At 48.3% G+C, this 19,096-nt stretch overlaps 1 protein-coding gene across 1 annotated transcript in view; it reads left to right on the top strand.

Moving 5' to 3' along the window:
- Positions 1-19,096, top strand: part of GALNT17 (polypeptide N-acetylgalactosaminyltransferase 17) — a 430,076-nt gene that overhangs the window by 189,097 nt on the left and 221,883 nt on the right. Inside the window, exon 3 of the mRNA XM_029948842.1 lies at positions 10,509-10,675. Within this exon, the coding sequence (XP_029804702.1) occupies positions 10,509-10,675 (167 nt within the window). The remainder of the gene's footprint in view (positions 1-10,508; positions 10,676-19,096) is intronic.

The raw sequence follows: 19,096 nt of genomic DNA, 5'->3' as shown, positions 1-19,096 counted from the left end.
TCTTTGGTAGATATGCTTGCTCTATAGAATGGATAATGTGAGATCAGGCCACATTATTCTTTTTCCCCGTCTGCACTGGAAAAGGTAGAATAGTTGTGATTTTGGTTTTGGCTGAGACTTCTGTCTCTGATTGTGGCATCAGAAAGCATGTTGTGGGGACAACTTGGGCATTTTTTACTCATGCCAACTTCTATCCTGCTCTGGTGAAAATCCAAGAATTTGTAGTTTCTCATAGCAACTCCCTTTAATTCTGCAATATAGTTCTGTCATTCATGTATTGATACAAACTGATGTGTTTTTCTGTGTTACATTTGCTCCATTTGCTTGTTCTAAAAAAAAAATAAGAACAGCAAATGTACAAAGAAGCAAGAAAAAGTTATTGACTATTCCACCACATAGAGGCAAAATGACATCTCATTATTGTTTGAGTCTTTTTTATTACTAGCAATGGCTCACCTATTTTTTTTTTTTGCTTCTTATTTATTTCTTTGATTGTCTGAATTGTTTGTTCATGTTTTTTTGTTTATTTGTCTGTGTTCTTTGGGCTCTCATTATCTTTTCCCCTTATAATTGCTGTGAATTGGGTGGGGGGGAGTTTGCTATTTCAATTTTATTATTTTTGTGATCAGAGGCTTACAAACATTACCAACCTATTGAGGGTTTTTCAATATCCAGAGTTTACACAAATATTCCCTTACATTTTTATGTTGCTTTCCTTGTATTTTGAATTCTACACTCAACCAGTTTGTCTATTTAATATTTACTTTTAGAGGTGCCTGGCTGGCTCTATCAGAGGAGCGTTCCACTCTTGATTTCGGGATCATGAGTTCGAGCCCCATGCTGGGTGTAGAAATTCCTTAAATAAGTAAATAAACTTTAAAAAAATAAATTTTACTTTTAGTTTGTTTGTAGGGGAGACTCTCACTGTTTCCCCCAACAGAGAGTCAGTAGCCCTGATACCATTTACTGTGTGATTCTTGCCTTTTTGGCTTGTGGAAACTTCTTGGCATAAATTCTTCAAGATGAGATCTATTTCTAGAATCTTACTTTGGTGTCACGTGTCCATCATCTCGTTCTTGATTAGATGATTTTCACTTGATGTTGGACTTCAACATCATGTGTTTCTGGGTTGCCCTGACACCCCTTCCCCCTCAACCATTTCATTATTTATTCTTCCCTGTGTATTCTTTTCGGTCAGTGTTGGAATTATTTGTCAAGTGCTAAAATTAGTTCTATAGAAATCTTTGGAAAAGTAACATTTGTAGTATTTCTAACTTATGAAAGTAATACTTATTTTTATAGAACATTGGAGATTATGGTTAAATATCAAGGAATGAACCTGTTAAAAAAGAGCATTCAAGAAAGGAAATTAGAAGATCTAATTGACTTTGCTAAGCAGTTTGCCACTAGGGCTGTGACCCATTTAGCAAATGGATGGACACTCCATTTGGCACATCTGTGCCAAATGGAAGGTTTTCGTAGGAAGGAGCGTGGGGCAAGAAGTGATTAGCAAAAGAAAGGATCGGTCCAGACAGGGTCACCTTCCCTTAGTGGGGATGGCTGGGGGTCTTATGAGGTGGATTACCTCATTTTACTTTGGGGAATGGAGAAGGGCTCCTGTGACTTAAGACCTCATCAGAGCCACAATTCCCGACGGACAAGTGAGGACAACATTTCCAGGGGAGGCTGACACCCCAGTTTGGTGACTTGGCTTAGCATAAGTGACTCCATAGTCATGCCTGTGGCTTTGTTTAAGAGAAAGAAGCCAAGACACATCCCTCCGCTCGGACCCTCCTTGAGAAACGATTTCATTTTTCAGAGGCTAGGACAAGGGTCTTTGGAGTCAGGTAGATCTGAATTTAGTCTTGCTCTGCCTACGACTCACTTGCCTTTGGGCTAGTGACTCTGAGCCTCAGTTTACTCATCAGCACAATGGGTGTGCCTACATTCCTAGTGCACCGTGAAAAGTCATGCAATTATGTATACACTGGAAGGTTCTTGGCACCAAGCATGGATGCAAGAGCTGGGCTCACATGTGTGTGTGTTTGCAGGGGTGAGGGGAGGCGTTGCCTTTTTATTACTCATCCTCTGTTTTCCTCTTGGAGCAGAGGGCTAGCCCAGTGCTTCTCAGGTGATGACCAAGGGCATGAGAACCCCTGGAGGCTCATGCTTGGACCTGGCAAAAAGTCCCTCACCTTGTTCTGAAAGTCAAAGTGAATCATGTGGCCATGACCAGATCCCACGGGTGGAGAAATGGACTCTTTCCTGAGAAAAACCTCCTGGAAGAAGTCACTTGGCAGAGGACCTGCCCACAATGAGGGGTGAAGGGTTAATGCACTTGACCACACAATGTAAACAGACTCAGCTAAAGCGCTCTGGCAGTTGGGGGACGGAGAAGGCGTTTTCGGATTGAGTCAGATAGGCAGGGTCAGGTTAGTACTACGGAGGCCGGAGGGGCTGGTGTGTCAGATTTGAGTCCCATGGCCTGCCCGTGGGGAAGATTTTCTGGGCACAGGTGCAATAGCACCAAGGATGGAAGGGTGTCCCAGACGTGGGAAGAAAAGGCCGTGTTTTCGGGGTCAGTGTCGGGTTCGGTTTGGCCAGAACATTGAAAGGGAAAATAATCAGTTGGGTAACATGTTTCTCATGGCTGCATTCAAGTTCTAGGAGATAAGCTTTAGCCCCAGACCGGGGCTCCATGAGGGGCTGGGGCTGGAAGAGCGAGGCTCCCACCAAGAGCAGAGCATTTTAGGGCCCTTCTCTGAAGGATCAGTCTGACCACGTTTTGGATCTGCTGGGCCCCAGAACATGGCTATTTATTATTTCCAGTTTGGATCATTTCCTAATGGGTTTCAGCCTCCTGTGGCCATGGGGGCGTCCCATTGATCACATAACCTTCGGAAGGTTATGGGATAAATACCATGTGTGAATAACTTAGGCAGCCTTTCCTCTGCTTTAAGTGCACAGAGGTTTTCTTAGTTCTGGCCTGAAACTGTCTGCATTAATTTACCCTTAATTGCTTTTAGAAATTCTGTTCCTGAGCCACTGCTTAATAAAACTCCAGGGTTTTTCTTTTCTTTTTCTGTTCTTGTCGGTTGACTACAACCGAATTAGCTTCCTCATACCCGGAGAGATCCATCTGTTGAGCTGAGAATATGAAGGATGCCCCTCTTCTGCTCTCTGCCCCTTCCCCTAATCTTCCTCCCCCACCCCACCCTGCCCCCCCATGTGTGACTCCTTCCTTTCCTTCTAGAAAAAGCATGCTGCACAAAGCAGGGACCTGTGGTCAGAGTTGAGGGTTAAAGAATATGAATCAACCCTTTTCACTAAAAAAACAAAAAACAAAAAACAACCCAATACCTTACAAAGATAGACTCAGGTAGGGGCTACCCGTGTCCCAACCTCCTGCCACACCTTGAATCTGTCATAGCTGCCATCTGGCCAAGGACAACGGAGTCATGGATTTTCTGGCTATCATGACCTTGTCCTTGGAAAAGCAGCTCTTCCAGATTCCGAGAAGGAGATGTCCCAGGAAAGCCATGGCGGTTCCGTGGTCCCAGTAGGTCACCAGCTCAAGAATCAAAACTGGCTTGGGGAATATTCCAAGATAAACATTTGTAGGAACTAGGCCGGCAGGGAAAGCCTAGAGCTTTGTGGATCCTTTGGGGCTTGAAATCAGGGTGTGGGCTGGGCACTGGTCTGTCCCTCCCAGCGGTGCCATCTGGCCATGTGGCCTCAGTTCATCCCCGTTCTCTGCACTCCTGTGGGAAGTCCATGAAAAGTATGAATTCTTGCCCCAGAAAATAAAAATCCCTATGCCCACCACATCTTCTATTTGATTTTGGAGGCTTTTCCCGGGGGGGCGGGGCGGTGCTCTGTGGACCCCAGGACAGAACCCCGTACCAGGTATGGAATAGACTGTGTCCTGATTCCTGAAAATCGTGCCAGTGTGACTGATCTGCAGGACACACAAGAACTCAGATGCTGAGAGAGGCAGTTCGTCCCAGAGCCTGGCTGTGCGGGAACCGAGCTAATGAGGTGCACTGCTCCTTCCTGGAAGAGTGCCTCGCCCGACTTGAGGAAATTAAACCACTCAGCAAAGTGTGCCTTCTCCCTGGTAATGAGCGGTCCCATAGAGGGGCCTCTTGCATCTCGGTTACTCGGCCCTGTGTCTTGTTTTGCAAAGTTTGCTGTTGCTAAAAATGATACCACTCGTCCCTTGGATTATAGAAGAGCCTTGATGAGGAGGGAAGAAAGGGAGGGACTCTCGGCCTGGTTGATGCACTTGACCCAAACAGGCTTTCGGTATTTGAGTTCTGATTAGTAAATCAAAGGAGACAGCAGGCAGTTGAGTTCAGGGTGGTGTCTTTTTTAAGTGTTGGGACGCCATCGCTGATGTTATGATTCGGGAGACGATAAGTGATGTCTCTGATCATAAAAAGAGCAGAGAGAAGAAATAGGGAAGGAGGAGGGTTTTCACTGGCTCACATGGTAACCATTTATCTGCCAAGGACTTGTGCTGGGCTCTCGGGAAACAAAGCGAGCCCAGCTGCCCTGAAGTGGGAGAGAAGAGAGTGAAGGGTATCAGGATGGCAGCTTGCAGAGGGAGAGAAAGCCAACAGAGGACAAGGGTCTGCCGTCAGGCTGGGGGCATGGCTGGGGTGGGGCTGGAGGGGATGGTATGTTAGGCAGAGGGAAGGGCACTTGTGGCAGAGAGGAGTGTGAATCGAGAGAGGGCATCCCTGGTTCTGGGAAATATGAATCGTTCACGGTAGCTGGGGGAACGGGGTAGGAGCTGGGGTTGGAAGGATGCGCTGGGGCTGACCTGGGAGCCAAGCAAAGGAGTTTGAACCTGACTGTGAAAGCAACTGAGAAGGCAAGGAGATAGTTAATATGGACGAGTGACCCGATCCCATTTGCATTTTAGGGAGATCATGGGGGCGCGGCTGGCACCTAGGTGGCTCAGCGTGGGACTCTTGATCTCAAGGTCATGAGTTTGAGCCCCATGTTGGGTGTAGAAAGATCATGTTGGCAGCAGTGTGGGTAGAGTGAGGCTGAGCTGCTGAAGGGCAGGCTGAAGGAGGGCTCCGGTGACACCCAGGAGGGAAGTGTTGAGACCTGGAGGCAGAGCAGTGCCAGTGACAGGGGGAGAGGGGCAAGGGGCACAAAGAGAACCTCAAGAGGGCAGAATCTCTAGGATATGGTGGATGACTAGACGAGGTGAATGGGTCATGATTCAAACCTGCCGCAGTGAAGACTGGAAGTCACAGACAGAGCAAGGTGTCAAGTTTATGCGTGCTGACCTTGTGGGGCTTATGAGACATCCAGGTGGCCACATCCAGTGGGAAGCCAATGCTTGAGCAAAGGTCCAGGCTAGTCATGTAGGTTTGGAAGCTGTGTGACCATCAGAGCCATAGATTAGGATGAAGTCACCTGGTTAGAGTCTGTAAAATGAGACCAGAAAAGGGCAGAGAAGGAGCCTTGAGGAATCTGGGGATTCAGAGCAGGAGCAGAAAGGGGCAACCTAGGAAAACGAACAGGGGGCCAGGGCCGAGCATGTGGGAGAGAGAGCAGAGGTGGGACTTGGGGGGACCCTGGGTGTGCCGGTGCCCAAGTGAATCACATTTACATGAAGCGAGAGGCAGCAGTGTTAAATCCTGCAGAAATGAGGGTCGGGAAGCATCTGCCGAGTGTGGCCACACAGATGTCACTGGAAACTAACGAGCAGTTTTAGGGTAACTTGAAGCCAAATGATGGTAGTGGAGTGAGGAATGGACAGGAGACAGAAGAAGGAGGCAAGAAGAAAGATAGTAGTTAAAGCTGTGGAAGAGGGTTGTTTTGTTTTTTTTGTTTTTTTTTTTTTTTTTTTTTTTTTTGGGGGGGGGAGAGACCTGAGTGTCTGACATCCTGCCTCTGCTTCCTTCCTGGGAGGAGGGGCAGAGGTCCTTATATTTGTGGCGTCTCCCATCTGCTCCTGCAGAGGAACCACATGCAGAGCTCGATAGGGATCCGGGCCCAGGGTCGGCCCGGACGCCAGGTGATGCTGATGCCAGAGGCCCCTGACCACTTTTGGGAATTGCTGCTGGTGGCCTTGATTTCTTCTGTGGAGTAAGAGACACGTTTCCCTGCACTAGGGAGACTGGCCAGAGGAAAATGGTAAAAGCAGAGAGCAGAGGGTGGGGGTGGGGGGAAATTGAGGGCTTTGACCTGCCTCAGGGCAGCTCCCCCGAGGGCCGTGGAGACTGGAAACCTCGGATTGGTCTTGTCATCAGCTGTAGGTGTGAGACTTTTTATCTGTCTCCGTCATTATATCAAATATCATTCTATTTACAGATGGACGTAGAAAGTGAGACAGAAAAAGAGAGCAGGAAAAGAGAGAGCTAAAGAGAGAAGAGAGACATTTATTTAAAAGAATTTGGCATACACGGTTGTGAAGGCTAGCATGTCCAAAATTGGCAGGGCCCACCGGCAGCTTGGAGACCCAGGGAGGAACTGATGTTGCAGCCAGAATCCAAAGGCAGAGCCTGCTGCCGGAATTCCCTTTTCCCGGGGGGTGGGAAGGAACCTCAGCCTTTTCCTCTTCAGACCTTCAACTGACTAGATGAGAGTAATCCACTCACATTATGGAGAGTAATCCACTTTAACCCAAGCCTACTGATCTACATATTAATCTCATCGGGGAAAAAAAAAAGTACCTTCAGAAACATCTAGAATAATGTTTCACCAAAATACCATGGCCTAACCAAGTGGACACATAAAACCAAGCATTGGATGCGGTTAGATGTGCTTTGGATGTGACTTCATCGTCTGGCTTGATATAGACTGCTTTACACGTTTGCCTTTTCCTGCCTGTACCTCTGGCCGGAAGACACCACTATTTGGAGAATGAGTCCCCTTGCTCAGTGGCTGGGCCACAGAGATGCTTTCTTGGGGGTGGGGCCCTTTTGCCTCTCAGTTTGAGATCATGGGGTCTGCTGTGTACCAGTGAGGGTGTGTCCAGGCCAGGGAGGCATGTGGCCGTCCAGATCAGGGGGGCAGGCTGCTGGTTCTGAAGTAAGGGGGTGGTAGCACACGGGTACATTCCAGGTTTGCTCTCATACGTAAAGCACATTCAGAAACTGGAAGGGAGGGGGAGCCTGGGTGGCTCAGTCAGTTAAGCGTCTGACTCTTGATTTCAGCCCAGGTCCTGATCTCACGGTTTGTGGGTTCGAGGCCTCCATCAGGCTCTGCGCTGACAGCACTGAACCTGCTTGGGATTCTCTCTCTGTCCCTCATCTCTCTCTCTCTTTTTCGAACATAAATAAACATTTAAAAAAATCAAAAGGTAGACACTCCAGGACCTGGATGCTCCGTTCTGACCTGGCTCTGATGTCGTGGTGATATGATGATGGTGGCCGGAGAGCCATAGAGGTCCTCACCCCCACCACTACCCACGGCAGTGGGAGGAGTAGGTGGGAAAATGTGCGTGCCCCAAGCCTGTGGCTGCGTGCAGTCAGTCAGCTTGGTGTTTTCTGACTCAAACTACCTATTCTGTTTGACACCCCCCACTTTTCCTCCCTCTGGTTTTGCTGCATGCTGCTGGCACTGTGAGGGCCTGGGCTTCGCCGTCAGCTATAGAGAACCTTTATTAATCGGCCTTTATGACCTTGTGCATGTTTCTGGTGCACTTGGAAAATGACAGTGACACAGCCTGATAGGAATTTGCAGAGCCGGCTCTGAGCGTGGTTCCAAGCCCTGGCTCTTCCCTGCTCCATCGCGGAACAACCTTAGATTTCTTCTGGAAGGCCCTGGAAGAGACACAGAAGGAACCCCAGTACTTCTGTGTGCTCAGGAGTGCTCTTGCTGGTCGCCCCTCCCTCTGTTCTTGACCGTGCAAGTTGGATCCATTGATCCATGTTTCCAGTCCAGTTCACGGTTCCTCTTCCCTGCCCTCCTGAATCAGCTCAGTCCATCCATCACATCTGGTACAGGGACAACCATTTGGCACATAGTGTTTACTGCACTGCATTCCAAGCTGTCTTGTTCTAAGTGTTGAGTGTGTTTTAGCTGCAAACCCCAGGACTCTTGCTTACTGACAGTAGGAATAGAGCCTGGGCCATGAGACATGAATTCATGACCTGAGCCGAAGTAAAGACGCTTAACAGACTGAGCTCCCCAGGTGCCCCAGAATGCTGGGTTTTATAATAATGTGTTCACCTTGTATGCCCATTGTGAAATCCCGAGGACACCGAGCCTGGGAGAGGTGAATTGTCTGTTGGGCCAGGATGACCCCCAAGCAGGCCAGGCCAGGGAGGAGACTCCTGAGTGAATCCTGCAAGGAGGGTCTTGGCTGCAGGAAAACTCTAGAAGCCTGGTCCATGTGATGGGGAACATACAGAAGGAAAAAGAGGAGCCAAAGGGGCAATGGGGGGGCAGCTGGGCAGCCAGGGTCGTTGCATTAGTTGGTACGTTGCATTTTCACAGGGCTCTCAGAGGACCCTTAAGTGGATCTTGGGCAGAGACCCGCAGCGAGGTGTGGTGCAGATTATTTTGACAGCTTTAGAGATGAAGAAATATGAACAGTGTGCTCAGGGTGACATGCCCGGTGTGTGACGGAGTGCTTTCTCACTTTCTCATTTTTGAAATCCCTGCCTCCCCCCACCCCCATCACGATTTACAAATGGCTGCCTTGGCCCATGAAGGGGCAAGATGGAGGCTTTGAGGCTCCCACACTTCCCACGTTACCCTGGGGGCAGGAGTGTCTGCTCCAGCCAAGAGGCTTGACTCAGAACTCAGTTTTGATCAAATCATGACCCCAGCGCCTGTGGGTGGAGAAGAATGTGCTGGTATGCAGTCTGGTCTTTTTGCTTCTTAGTTCCGAGGGCCAGAGGCTGTTAAAAACAAAGGACCAAAGACACCAGCCCGAGGGCCTACTGCTCAAAATAGGTGGGTGTGTAAGGCATGTGTGCTCGCTTGGATGGACTGGTGAGTAAGCTGCCAGCCTTCCAGGCTCAGGATGGTCGAGGGGGCTCAGAGGGATCTTCTGGGGTACCCTCCTCCTTCGGATCACCGTGTAGTAAATGAGATGATTCCCGCCGACAGCCCAGAACCCCGTCAATAACCATTCTAATCTCCCTGGCCGCCCCAGAAGTGAATTTACGGCGACGTGGTAAAAATGAGGCTGCATGATCAATGGATGCCTGGACAGTCTCCTCCAGGAGACACAAATGTATATTGTAACAAAACTTTATTTTCTTCCGAAAATTGCCTGCATGATGAATACGGCCCGACACAGCCCAAGCTGTTCCGCATAAAAAACAGCCGTTTTTCTGGCTCTTTCTCCAGTGCTTCCCCCCCCCCCCATTCCTTCATCTCGTTTCCTTTGTTTTCTCCTCCGACACATGCGCTATATATTGTTTGGTCTCACACATGGAGGAGGAGAATGCATTGAAACGCCTTTGCGCACTCTCCCATGCCAGTTGGTTCCCACTCTGTCTTTCCAAGTGCAGCTCAGCCTAAGCAGAGAGGCACATTGGGGAGTGCTCCCCCCAGATAGAGTGCGGTGCTCCTGTGGCTGAGCCACACAGAGCATGTTCCCTGGGTCTGAAACTTGCATCCCCGGGAGCTCCAGGGAGGCCAGAGCTCCACATCCCTGTGTCCAGCCTGGGTGAAAAGGACTCTTTACTTTTATTACAATTTTCAGGGATGGGGATTTGCTGGGTCTTAGGAGGGAGGATCTAGTAGGCAGGTGGTCCTACCTCCGGCCCCCAAGGAGATTCTAGGAACGCTTGCAAGGAGAGTTGGGGTGTATCAGGCCGCACACTCCTCTGCAGGCAGAGGTCTTGCTTCCTTGAATATGATCATTTGCACGTGCATTTTATATTGTATTCTAGAATGCAGGCTCTACCCGAGCAGGGTCTCCGATAGATGTGTTAGTCTGGGTTCCCCCAGAAGCAAGCCCTGAGACAAAGATTTGAGTGCATCATTGATTTGGAAGGTGGAGAGAACACCCCTAGGGGCTCGAGGAAGTATGGCCAGGAAGGGAAGGCAGGTCCCGAAGGGTGTGGTAGGCAGATAGCCACTGTGGATGATGGAGCTTAATTTCACCAGTGGTGCTCCGGGAGCCAGTGTAAACTGCCCCCCTCGGAGTCAACCTGCTCTTGGGGCGAGTGGGCTGGGGTATTGATGCATCAACTCCTGGCCATCTCTGGATGGGGGCAGATGGGGGCGGGGTGGCGGCAAAGCAGGTGGGCAGGTGGGCGCCGAAGTGGGACCAGGTGGTGTGTATGGGCACACGGGCAGCCTGAGATATGCTTGGTACGTGCCCCAAACCAATGCTTCTGGTTCCTGGAGTGGCAGGTGTGGGAGAACTGGGGCTGGATCCCTTACGATCTCCTCCTTAGGTTTTAGTCTTTGCTCTTAACTAAGATGGTCCAAGGGGGGACCATGGGCGTCCGTGGACTGTGTCCGTCCGCAGTGCCTGTGCCTCCCACCTTCCTCTGACTCCACTTGCTGGCTCTCTCCCCCAGGTGCAAGGAGCTGAAGTACTCCAAGGAGCTGCCCCAGATCTCCATCATATTCATCTTCGTGAACGAGGCCCTGTCCGTGATCCTGCGGTCAGTCCACAGCGCTGTCAACCACACGCCAACGCACCTGCTGAAGGAGATCATCCTGGTGGATGACAACAGTGACGAAGGTATGGGGGCCACCAAGCTGCACAAGCGTTTTGGGGAGGAACACGGGAGTGCACTGTGTCAGCCAAGGGGAAATGCCACTTGCTGTGTAACATGAACCCACTTGTCTTTGTCCCCTGTCCATGGGGCATAGCCACAGAGAGGAAGACTGCTGGGTGAACGAACACTTGTCCATGAGACCTCCGGTCCCATAGGGCTCTTAAGAATAAATTAAGTACCTGCCAGGCATATGGGGGCTCAAGTCGGTTAAGTGTCCAACTCTTGATTTCAGTTCAAGTCATGATCTCATGGTTGGTTCATGGAATCGAGCCCCTTGTCAGTCTCGACATTCCCAGTGCAGAGCCTGCTTGGGATTCTCTCTGTCCTTCTCTCTCTCTCTGCCCCTCCCCAGCCTCTCTCTCTCTCTCTCAAAATAAATAAACATTAAGAAAAAAAGAATAAATTATCAGTGGGGTGCCTGGGTGGCTCAGTCCATTAAGCGTGCGACTTCGGCTCAGGTCATGATCCCACGGTTTGTGAGTTCGAGCCTTGTGTTGGGCTGTCTGCTGCCAGTGTAGTGCCCACTTCAGATCCTCTGTCCCCCCACCCCCAACCCTACCCTGCTCATTCTCTCTTTCAAAAATTAATAAACAATAAGAAAAAGAATAAGTTACTGGCCACATACCTGGACTCATTTTCCCTCCCTCATATTACCTGAAGTAGATGACCAGGAACAGCTGGATTCCTCCACACGCCCTGCCCCCCAGCCCCACCCACAGCCATTGTTTTTTCCCAAGAGGTAAAATAAGAGTGAAATTCGGGGGCGCCTCAGTCAGTTAAGCATCTGACTCTTGGTTTTGGATCAGATCATGGTCCTGAGGTCTCATGAGTTTGAGCCCTGTGTCTGCCTCTGTGCAGGTAGGATGGAAGGTGCTTGGGATTTCTCTCTCTCCCCCTCTCTCTGCCCCCTCCCTGCTTGAGTTGTTTCTGTCTCTCTTAAAATGAATACATAAACTTAAAAAAAAAGAAAGTGAAATTCTGTCCTGGGATGTGACTCACTCATCTTGCGTCTGAAGTCCTCTCCATGCCACTGAGCCCAAAATGGCAGTAGGTAGAAAGGAGCAGCATGGGGGCGCCTGGTTGGCTCAGTCAGTTAAGCATCTGACTTTGGCTCGGGTCATGATCTTACTGACAGTGGGTTTGAGCCCCGCGTCAGGCTCTGTGCTGACAGCTCAGAGCCTGGAACCTGCTTCTGATTCTGTGTTTCCCTCTCTCTCTCTGCCCCTCCCCCACTCACACTCTGTTTCTGTTTCAAAAATAAATAAACATTTTTTTTTAAAAAAGAAAGGAGTGGTGTGTACAGGTGTTTCGCAGTTCCGCTCTCTTTAGACGGATGGCTCAGTTAAAAAATATACAGCAAACAGCAAAACCAAAAATCCTCTGAGGTCCTTGGAGACAAGTCAGTGGAAGGCCTGGTGTCTAGGTGGGGGTGGGTGGGTCTTGTGTTGGCTCCTGGCCTAGGATGCACACACACTGGCCATAGGGAGAGACCCCCCTCACCCCACAGGCTGATGCTGGGAGAGAAAGGCAGCCTGTGTGCATGCTGAAGGCCAGGGAGGTTCCTCGTCTGAGCCACGGGAGGATCCAGGGCAGGCTAAAGCCCTTGCCCTCAGCGTGCTGGGCAGAGAAGGAGAAAGATTACCCTATGGGTGCTCCCAGGTCAGGAGAGGAGGAATAGGAGCCAGGACAATGGCCAGGTGCAGTGTGACACCTGATTATCTCCAGGAGCTTGGGGACGAGCCTGTCCCACGTCACTAGCCCAGGCCCTGAATGCACCCTGCCCCTTCTGAACTGGCCAGCTGCATCCCTGAAGGGACCCAGGGCTCCTGGGCTCAGCAATGTGCCAGTGCGGGCACCGCCTTCTCTGGGGCCTCGAGAGTTTGAGGACTGAGGGGATGTTTGCTGTGTTTGTCACATCCTTTTGTTTCTTTTTACCTCCAGCTGTTGTGTTATGTGTAGATTCTTCTAAAACTGACATGGGAGGGCTTCCTGTGAGAAGAGGGTGCGTCCAGTTCCTTGGAGGCTCTAAGCCATTTGGCAAAGTCTGTCCCCCCAACGTGGGTCCCAGAGCCCCTCACAGCACGCCCGTGTGCCCACCGAGAAATCCCTTATCCCACTGCCCTCCACTTGATGGCTAAGCCCCACCCATGTGTTTCCCAGGTGTCCTCTACATGTCCCCTCCCCAGAGACTCCTTTGCAGCCATCCTATGGCTCTTGCTGTGTGCTCTGTCAGCACCCATCACCCTACTGAAGCGCATAGCACGTGATACCTCCCTGTCTTGCACACCTGGCTTCCTAGGGTGCCAGGTAGGACGTGGTTTCGCAGGACCTGCCTGGCACCCGGCCCTCCGTGAGTCTCACCCAACCTAGGAGTGAGTGATGTTGGTGAAGGAGGCTTGCAAAGAGCCAGTGGGGGCTAATGGCCTCCTGGAAGGAGGCGAGCCAGAGAAGCGCTGGCAAACCCAGAGAGGGGAGTGGGTGCTGGACAGCAGCGCCGGGGAGAGAAGAGCCAGAGAGAAGTGGACATCCCAGCCCGTCTCAGCTGGCACAGAAGCTCTGGTCTCTGGTAGGTGTCTAAGTTCGGGTTCCCCCAGGGGCAGACCCTGAGCCAAAGATTTGAGTGTGTTAGTTGACTTGTGAGGGGGAGAGAACACCTCTAGGGGCTCAGGGAAGTAGGACAGGAAGGGTGTGAGATGCAGGTGGCTCCTGTGGGGCCATCTGGAGGGACTCCTCCTCTGACTCTGGCTGTGCCAGGGGAGGGAAGTGGGGTATTGACGCACCTTCTTCAGATCTCCCTCAGAACCTCCTGGAGCCCCACCCTGGAGGATTGTAGGCTGCAGGAGGTCTAGAGGAGGGCTGAGAATTTGCATCTCTGATAAATTCCCGGGTGGTGCTGATTCTGCCCTGTGCAGGGGCCCCGCACTGACAACCACTGAGTTGAGTGCCATTTCGGGGGTTCACATTTAAATAGAGCTGTTCAGGGGGTGAGAAAAAGGGCGGGAGAGGTATTTGGTCCAGTCTTACCAGAAAGTGAATTCCCATTCATGCTCCTCTCTCCCCCTTCCCCTTGCAAATACCCAGGGGCCCAGGAGGAGACTCTATTAACTCTGTTTCCCCCTTTTCTGTCCTTTGCTCCAGCTTCTGTATTTTCTCCAGGCCGGAAGTGCTTTCTCTTTAACTGGAAGAGAGACTTAAGATTTCTTTTCTCTGTTGAGGTTTTTTTTGTGATGGGTATTATTGAGTTTTATGAATGTTCTATATACACTTGAAAAGAACCCCCCCCCCACACACACTGTCATCATAGAATTGAACGCCTGTCAAGCATCAATTTTGTGTATTTAGATAGACAACGAGTTTATTTTCTTAAGCCTTTCTGATGACAGTGTTTTAAAATCTCCTCCTACGATGACTTTTCCTCCCATGTTCCTAATGATGTTTGATTTCTGTATCTTGTTGTCAGTGTCTTTGGTAACTATAGATTCACGTCTGTGTGGCCTCGTCATTAGTGATTGCTGTCACCATGTCATGCTCCCTTTATCTTAAAAGCATCCTTTTTTCCCCCTGTTTTTAATTTAGTTCATCTAACGTTAATACTGTTACCCCTGCGTACCTTCTGTTCAAGTTTAATTAAACGATTTTTTTCCAGCCTTACTGTATTTTCTGACTTAAAGGTAATGCATGCTCCTTGTAGGAAAATTTGAATATATCAAAAAGTAATTGGAATAATACATATATTGCAGTGACTAACTGAAGACAACTGTTTATTCCCCCTCCCCCCCACACCACCATTCTCTGCTTTGTTTATTCTTAAGAGAGATGAGGGAGAGGGGCAGAGGAGGAGAGAGAGAGAGATAAAGAGAGGGAGACAGAGGGAGACAGAGAGAGAGAGAGAGAGAGAGAGATCTCAAGCAGGTTCCATATTCAGTGCAGAGCCTGACATGGGGCTCCTTACCATGATTCTGGAATCATGACCTGAGCTGAAATCAAGAGTCCAATGCTCAGCCAACCAAGCCAGCCAAGGGGTCCATCTACCCTTCTTTTTTTGAAAAAAAATTTTTAACATTCATTTATTTTTGAGAGAGAGAGAGAGCAAGTGGGGGAGGGACAGAGAGAGAGAATGAGACACGGAATCCCAAGTGGGCTCCAGGCTCTGAGCTATTAGCATAGAGCCCAACACAGGGCTTGAACCCACGAACCATGAGATCATGACCTGAGCCAAAGTCCCATGCTCAACCTCCTGAGCCACCCAAGAGCCCCCTCTCCTTCTTTTTCAAAAAATTTTTAATGTTTATTTATTTTGAAGAGAGAGAGACAGAGAACAAGCAGAGGAGGGTCAGAGAGAGAGAGAGAGACAGAATCTGAAGCAGGCTCCAGGCTCTAAGCTGTCTGCACAGAGCCGGACGCAGGGCTCTAACACACAAACCGTGAGATCATGACCTGAGCCAAAGTCAGACGCTTAACCAACTGAGCCACCCAGGTGTCTCTCTCCTTTTTTTTTAGTGCATGTGTTACATAGTTAAGCTCCTGTGGTAAAAACAAGTTAATGTTCATCCCATTTTCCCCCTGAACTGTGACGCATCGTATTTCTCTTTTTATTAAAAAAGATCTGCAAATATCATTTTCATGGGGGTAGAGTGGTCCATTTTGGAGCTGGTCAAGCCTGGTGTGGGTGGGAACTAGAACCTCTCACCTGTGTGTTATCACATACATTACAGAAAACCAGGCTTTTCCAGGAAAACAAAAAAGAGGGAAAGGAAGAAGAAAACAGAAAGAGGAAAAAGAAAAGGAAACAGAGAGAGATAAGGAAGGATCGGAGGGAGGGAGGATGGGAAGAAGGAAGGAAAGAAGGAAGGAAAAACCATCTGACCCAGAGAGTGTGGGAATACAGCCAGATGACTCTGGATCTGTGTGTGCAGGGAAGTTGGGGCCTTTCCCTTGTTAGGTGTTTTCATATTTGTTTCATTCAGCTTGGATATTGACATTGACCTAAGTTAGATCCAAGTAAGATGCAATGCTTTGTGCTCCTTTACATTCAACCAAATCCCGGGGCCAAATTTGCCAGTGATCGCAGCTCGCCCAGGGCACTTTCCTGCTCTGATCCGGCCACGTCTGACATTGTTGGCGGCTTCTTTCCTGGCACTTGTCTCCTCCCGAGACCCCAGCGCCACTGTCCTCTCCTCCTCCCTGCTTCAAGGGATCACTCATGATTATCAGCATCAGGACACACCGAACACTTTTCCTGTGTGCACATTGTGAATGGGCTCCAGGTCCATACTCTAGCGCAGAGCAACTCAGCCTGTCCCCAGAGCCCCAAACCCATGTCCTCTGTCTCCTCAATGGCCCAGGGTCCCTCTGAACCAAAAGCAGTCTGTCTTGTCACAAAGTTAGCAATCTCCTCTCGGCCTCGCAAACCTGCTTCTCGTCATCTCCTGTGTCCATGAAGGGCTTTACCTCCTCACCAAAGGCCAGAAGGCTTTTCATCCTCTTTCTGCTCTGTTCCTCAGCATCTGCTTAGTTCCTCTTGAGCATGATCCTGCCTGGCTGTGTCCCACGCCACTGGTCTTTGTTCAGATCCTTAGCATTTTTTGCTTTGATCTTTATTCGAGGGGTTGAGGATGCAGGAATTCAGGTGCATGGAATTCTATCAATCCTCATTCTTGACTACCCCGTCATGGTTATCCTTTATGATTTTCCCCTCCTTTTTTTAAAGTTAACTTATTTACTTTTGAGATAGAGAGTGCAAGTGGGGGAGGGGCAGAGAGACAGGGAGACAGAGAGAGAATCCCAAACAGGCTCCCAGCTGTCAGTGCAGAGCCCAATGCGGGGCTCAATGCCACAAACCGTTAGATCAGGACCTGGGCTGAAATCAAGAGTTAGATGCTTAACAGACATCCAGGTGTCCCTCATTCCCCTGACTTTTAATTGAGATGGAATTCATGTAACATTGAATACACCATTATGAAGTGTGTGTGGTTCAGTGGATTTTAGTATCTTCACAATGGTTTGCAGCTGTAACCGCTATCCAATTCCAGAATATTTTCATCATTCCGTGAACCTGTTAGCTGTCTCTCCCAGGTCCTCGGGCAACCACCAAGATATTTCTGTCTCTCTGAATTTGCCTTTTCTGGACCTTTGATATCAATGAAATGTACAGTATGTAGCTTTTTGTGTTTGTCTTCTTTCACTTAGCATACGCTTTTCCAAGTTCGTCCATGTTGTGGCATGGATTTACTTCATATCTTTTTGTGACCCAGCCACATTCTGTTGTGTGGATGTAGCACATTTTATTTATTTATTCTTCAGTTTATGGACAGGTGGGCCGATGCTGCTTTTCAGTTTTTAAGAATAATACTCCCATGAACGTTCATGTACAAGTTGTTGTGTGGAATGTTTTGAGTTCTCTTGAGGATATACCTCAGAGTAGAATTGTTGGGTCATATGATAATTCCATGGTTCATTTTTTGAGAAGCCGTCAGGTGTTTTCCACAACGACACGGTTTTTCACAGCAGCTGCACGCTTTTGCATTCCTACTAGCCATGTATGAAGTCCTAGGTGCTCCACATCCTCAACATTTGTTATTTTCCTTTAAAAAAATGCTACCCTAGTGCACATGAGGTGGCATCCCATGGTTTTATTTGCATTTCCTTAATAACTAATGATTTTGAGTGTCATTTCATGTGCTTTTTGCTGTTAGTCTATCTTATGTGGAGAAATGTCTATTCAAATCTGCTGATTTTAATTTTATTTATTTATTTATTTATTTATTTATTTTTAATGTTTATTTTTGAGAGAGAGAAACACACACACAGAGCACGAGAAGTGGGGAGAGCAGAGAGAGAGAGAGGGAGACACAGAATCCAAAGCGGGCTCCAGGCTCCGAGCTATCAGCACAGACCGCGATGTGGGGCTCGAACCCCCAAACATGAGACTGTGACCTGAACCGAAGTTGCACACTTAACCAACTGAGCCACCCAGGTGTCCCCTTTCCCGATTTTCAAAATGGTTTTATTCATCTTCTTAGTGTTGAATCATAATTGCTTATGTCTTCTGGGCACCCGCTCTTATCAAATATAGTCTGTATGTAATTTTGCAAATGTATTTGCAGATGTTTCCTTCCATTCTGCAGGCTGTCTTTTCTCTTTATTGATAGTGTTCTTTGATGCACAAAGGTTTATCATTGTCGTGAAAGTCAAGTGTTTTATTTTTTCTTTGGGTGCTTGAGCTTTTGGTGTCATATCTAAGAAACCATTGCCTAGTCCAAGGTCATAAAGATTTACATCTCTATTGTCTTCTAAGTGTCTTAACGTTTTAGCTCTTACATGTTGTTTCATATCCATCGTGAATCCATGTTTGTGTATGGTTTGAGGTAGGGGTCCAAATGACTTTTTGTTTCCATGAGGATATTCAGTTGTCCCAGTACTGTTTGTTGGAGGAACTGTTCTTTCTCCCATAGAAAGATCATGGCATCCATGTCCAAAATAAATTGCCTTGTAAATGTAAGGGTTTCTTTCTGGACTTTAAATCATATGTCATTGATCGATGTGTCTACCCTCGTGCGAGTGCCATCCTGTCTTGATAACTCTTCTTTATAGCAAGTTTCAAAATCAGAAAGGGTGTCTTCCAAACTTATTCTTTTTCAGGATTGTCTTGTCCATTCTGGGTTCCATGTGTAGACACATGAATTTTAGGACAAGTTTGTCTATTTCTGCAATAAGGCAGGTGGAATTTGTCAGAGATTTTGTATTGAATCTGTAGGTCAATTTGAAGAGTATTGTCTTCCTAGCAATATTAATGCTTCCAGTTCGTGACATGGGATGTCTTGGGTGCCTGGCTGGCTAAATCAGCAGAGTGTGTGTACTGTTGATCTTGGGGTTGTAGTTGGAGCCCCGTGTTTGGTGTAGAGATTACCATGCCATGGAGTGTATTTTTGTTTATTTAGATCTTCTTTAATTTATTTAAACAATGCTTTATAATTTTCAGTATACAAGTCTTTTGTTTTGTTTTAAAGTTTACCTATTTATTTTGAGAGAGAGATAGAGCACGTGAGTACACCCATATGCATGAGGGAAGGGGGCAAAGTGAGAAGGAGAGAGAATCCCAACCATGCTGAGTGTGGAGCCTGACACAGAGCTCAATCCCACGACTATGAGATCATGATCTGAGCTGAAATAAGAGTCTGATGCTCAAGTGACTGTGCCACCCAGACGCCCCTACAAGTCTTGCTTTCTTTGTCTAAATTTATTCCTAGATAGTTTATTATTTTTGATGTTATTGTAAGCAGAATTGCTTTCTTAATTTCATTTTTGGACTATTCACTGCTCATGTATAGAAATGCAACTGATCTTTGTATATTGACCATGTATTCTTCTATGTTGCTACACTT

The sequence above is a fragment of the Suricata suricatta genome, chromosome 8 (genome assembly GCF_006229205.1).
Source record: "Suricata suricatta isolate VVHF042 chromosome 8, meerkat_22Aug2017_6uvM2_HiC, whole genome shotgun sequence".
In the NCBI taxonomy this organism is placed as follows: Eukaryota; Metazoa; Chordata; class Mammalia; order Carnivora; family Herpestidae; genus Suricata; species Suricata suricatta.
This window is presented reverse-complemented; position numbering and strand designations above follow the sequence as displayed.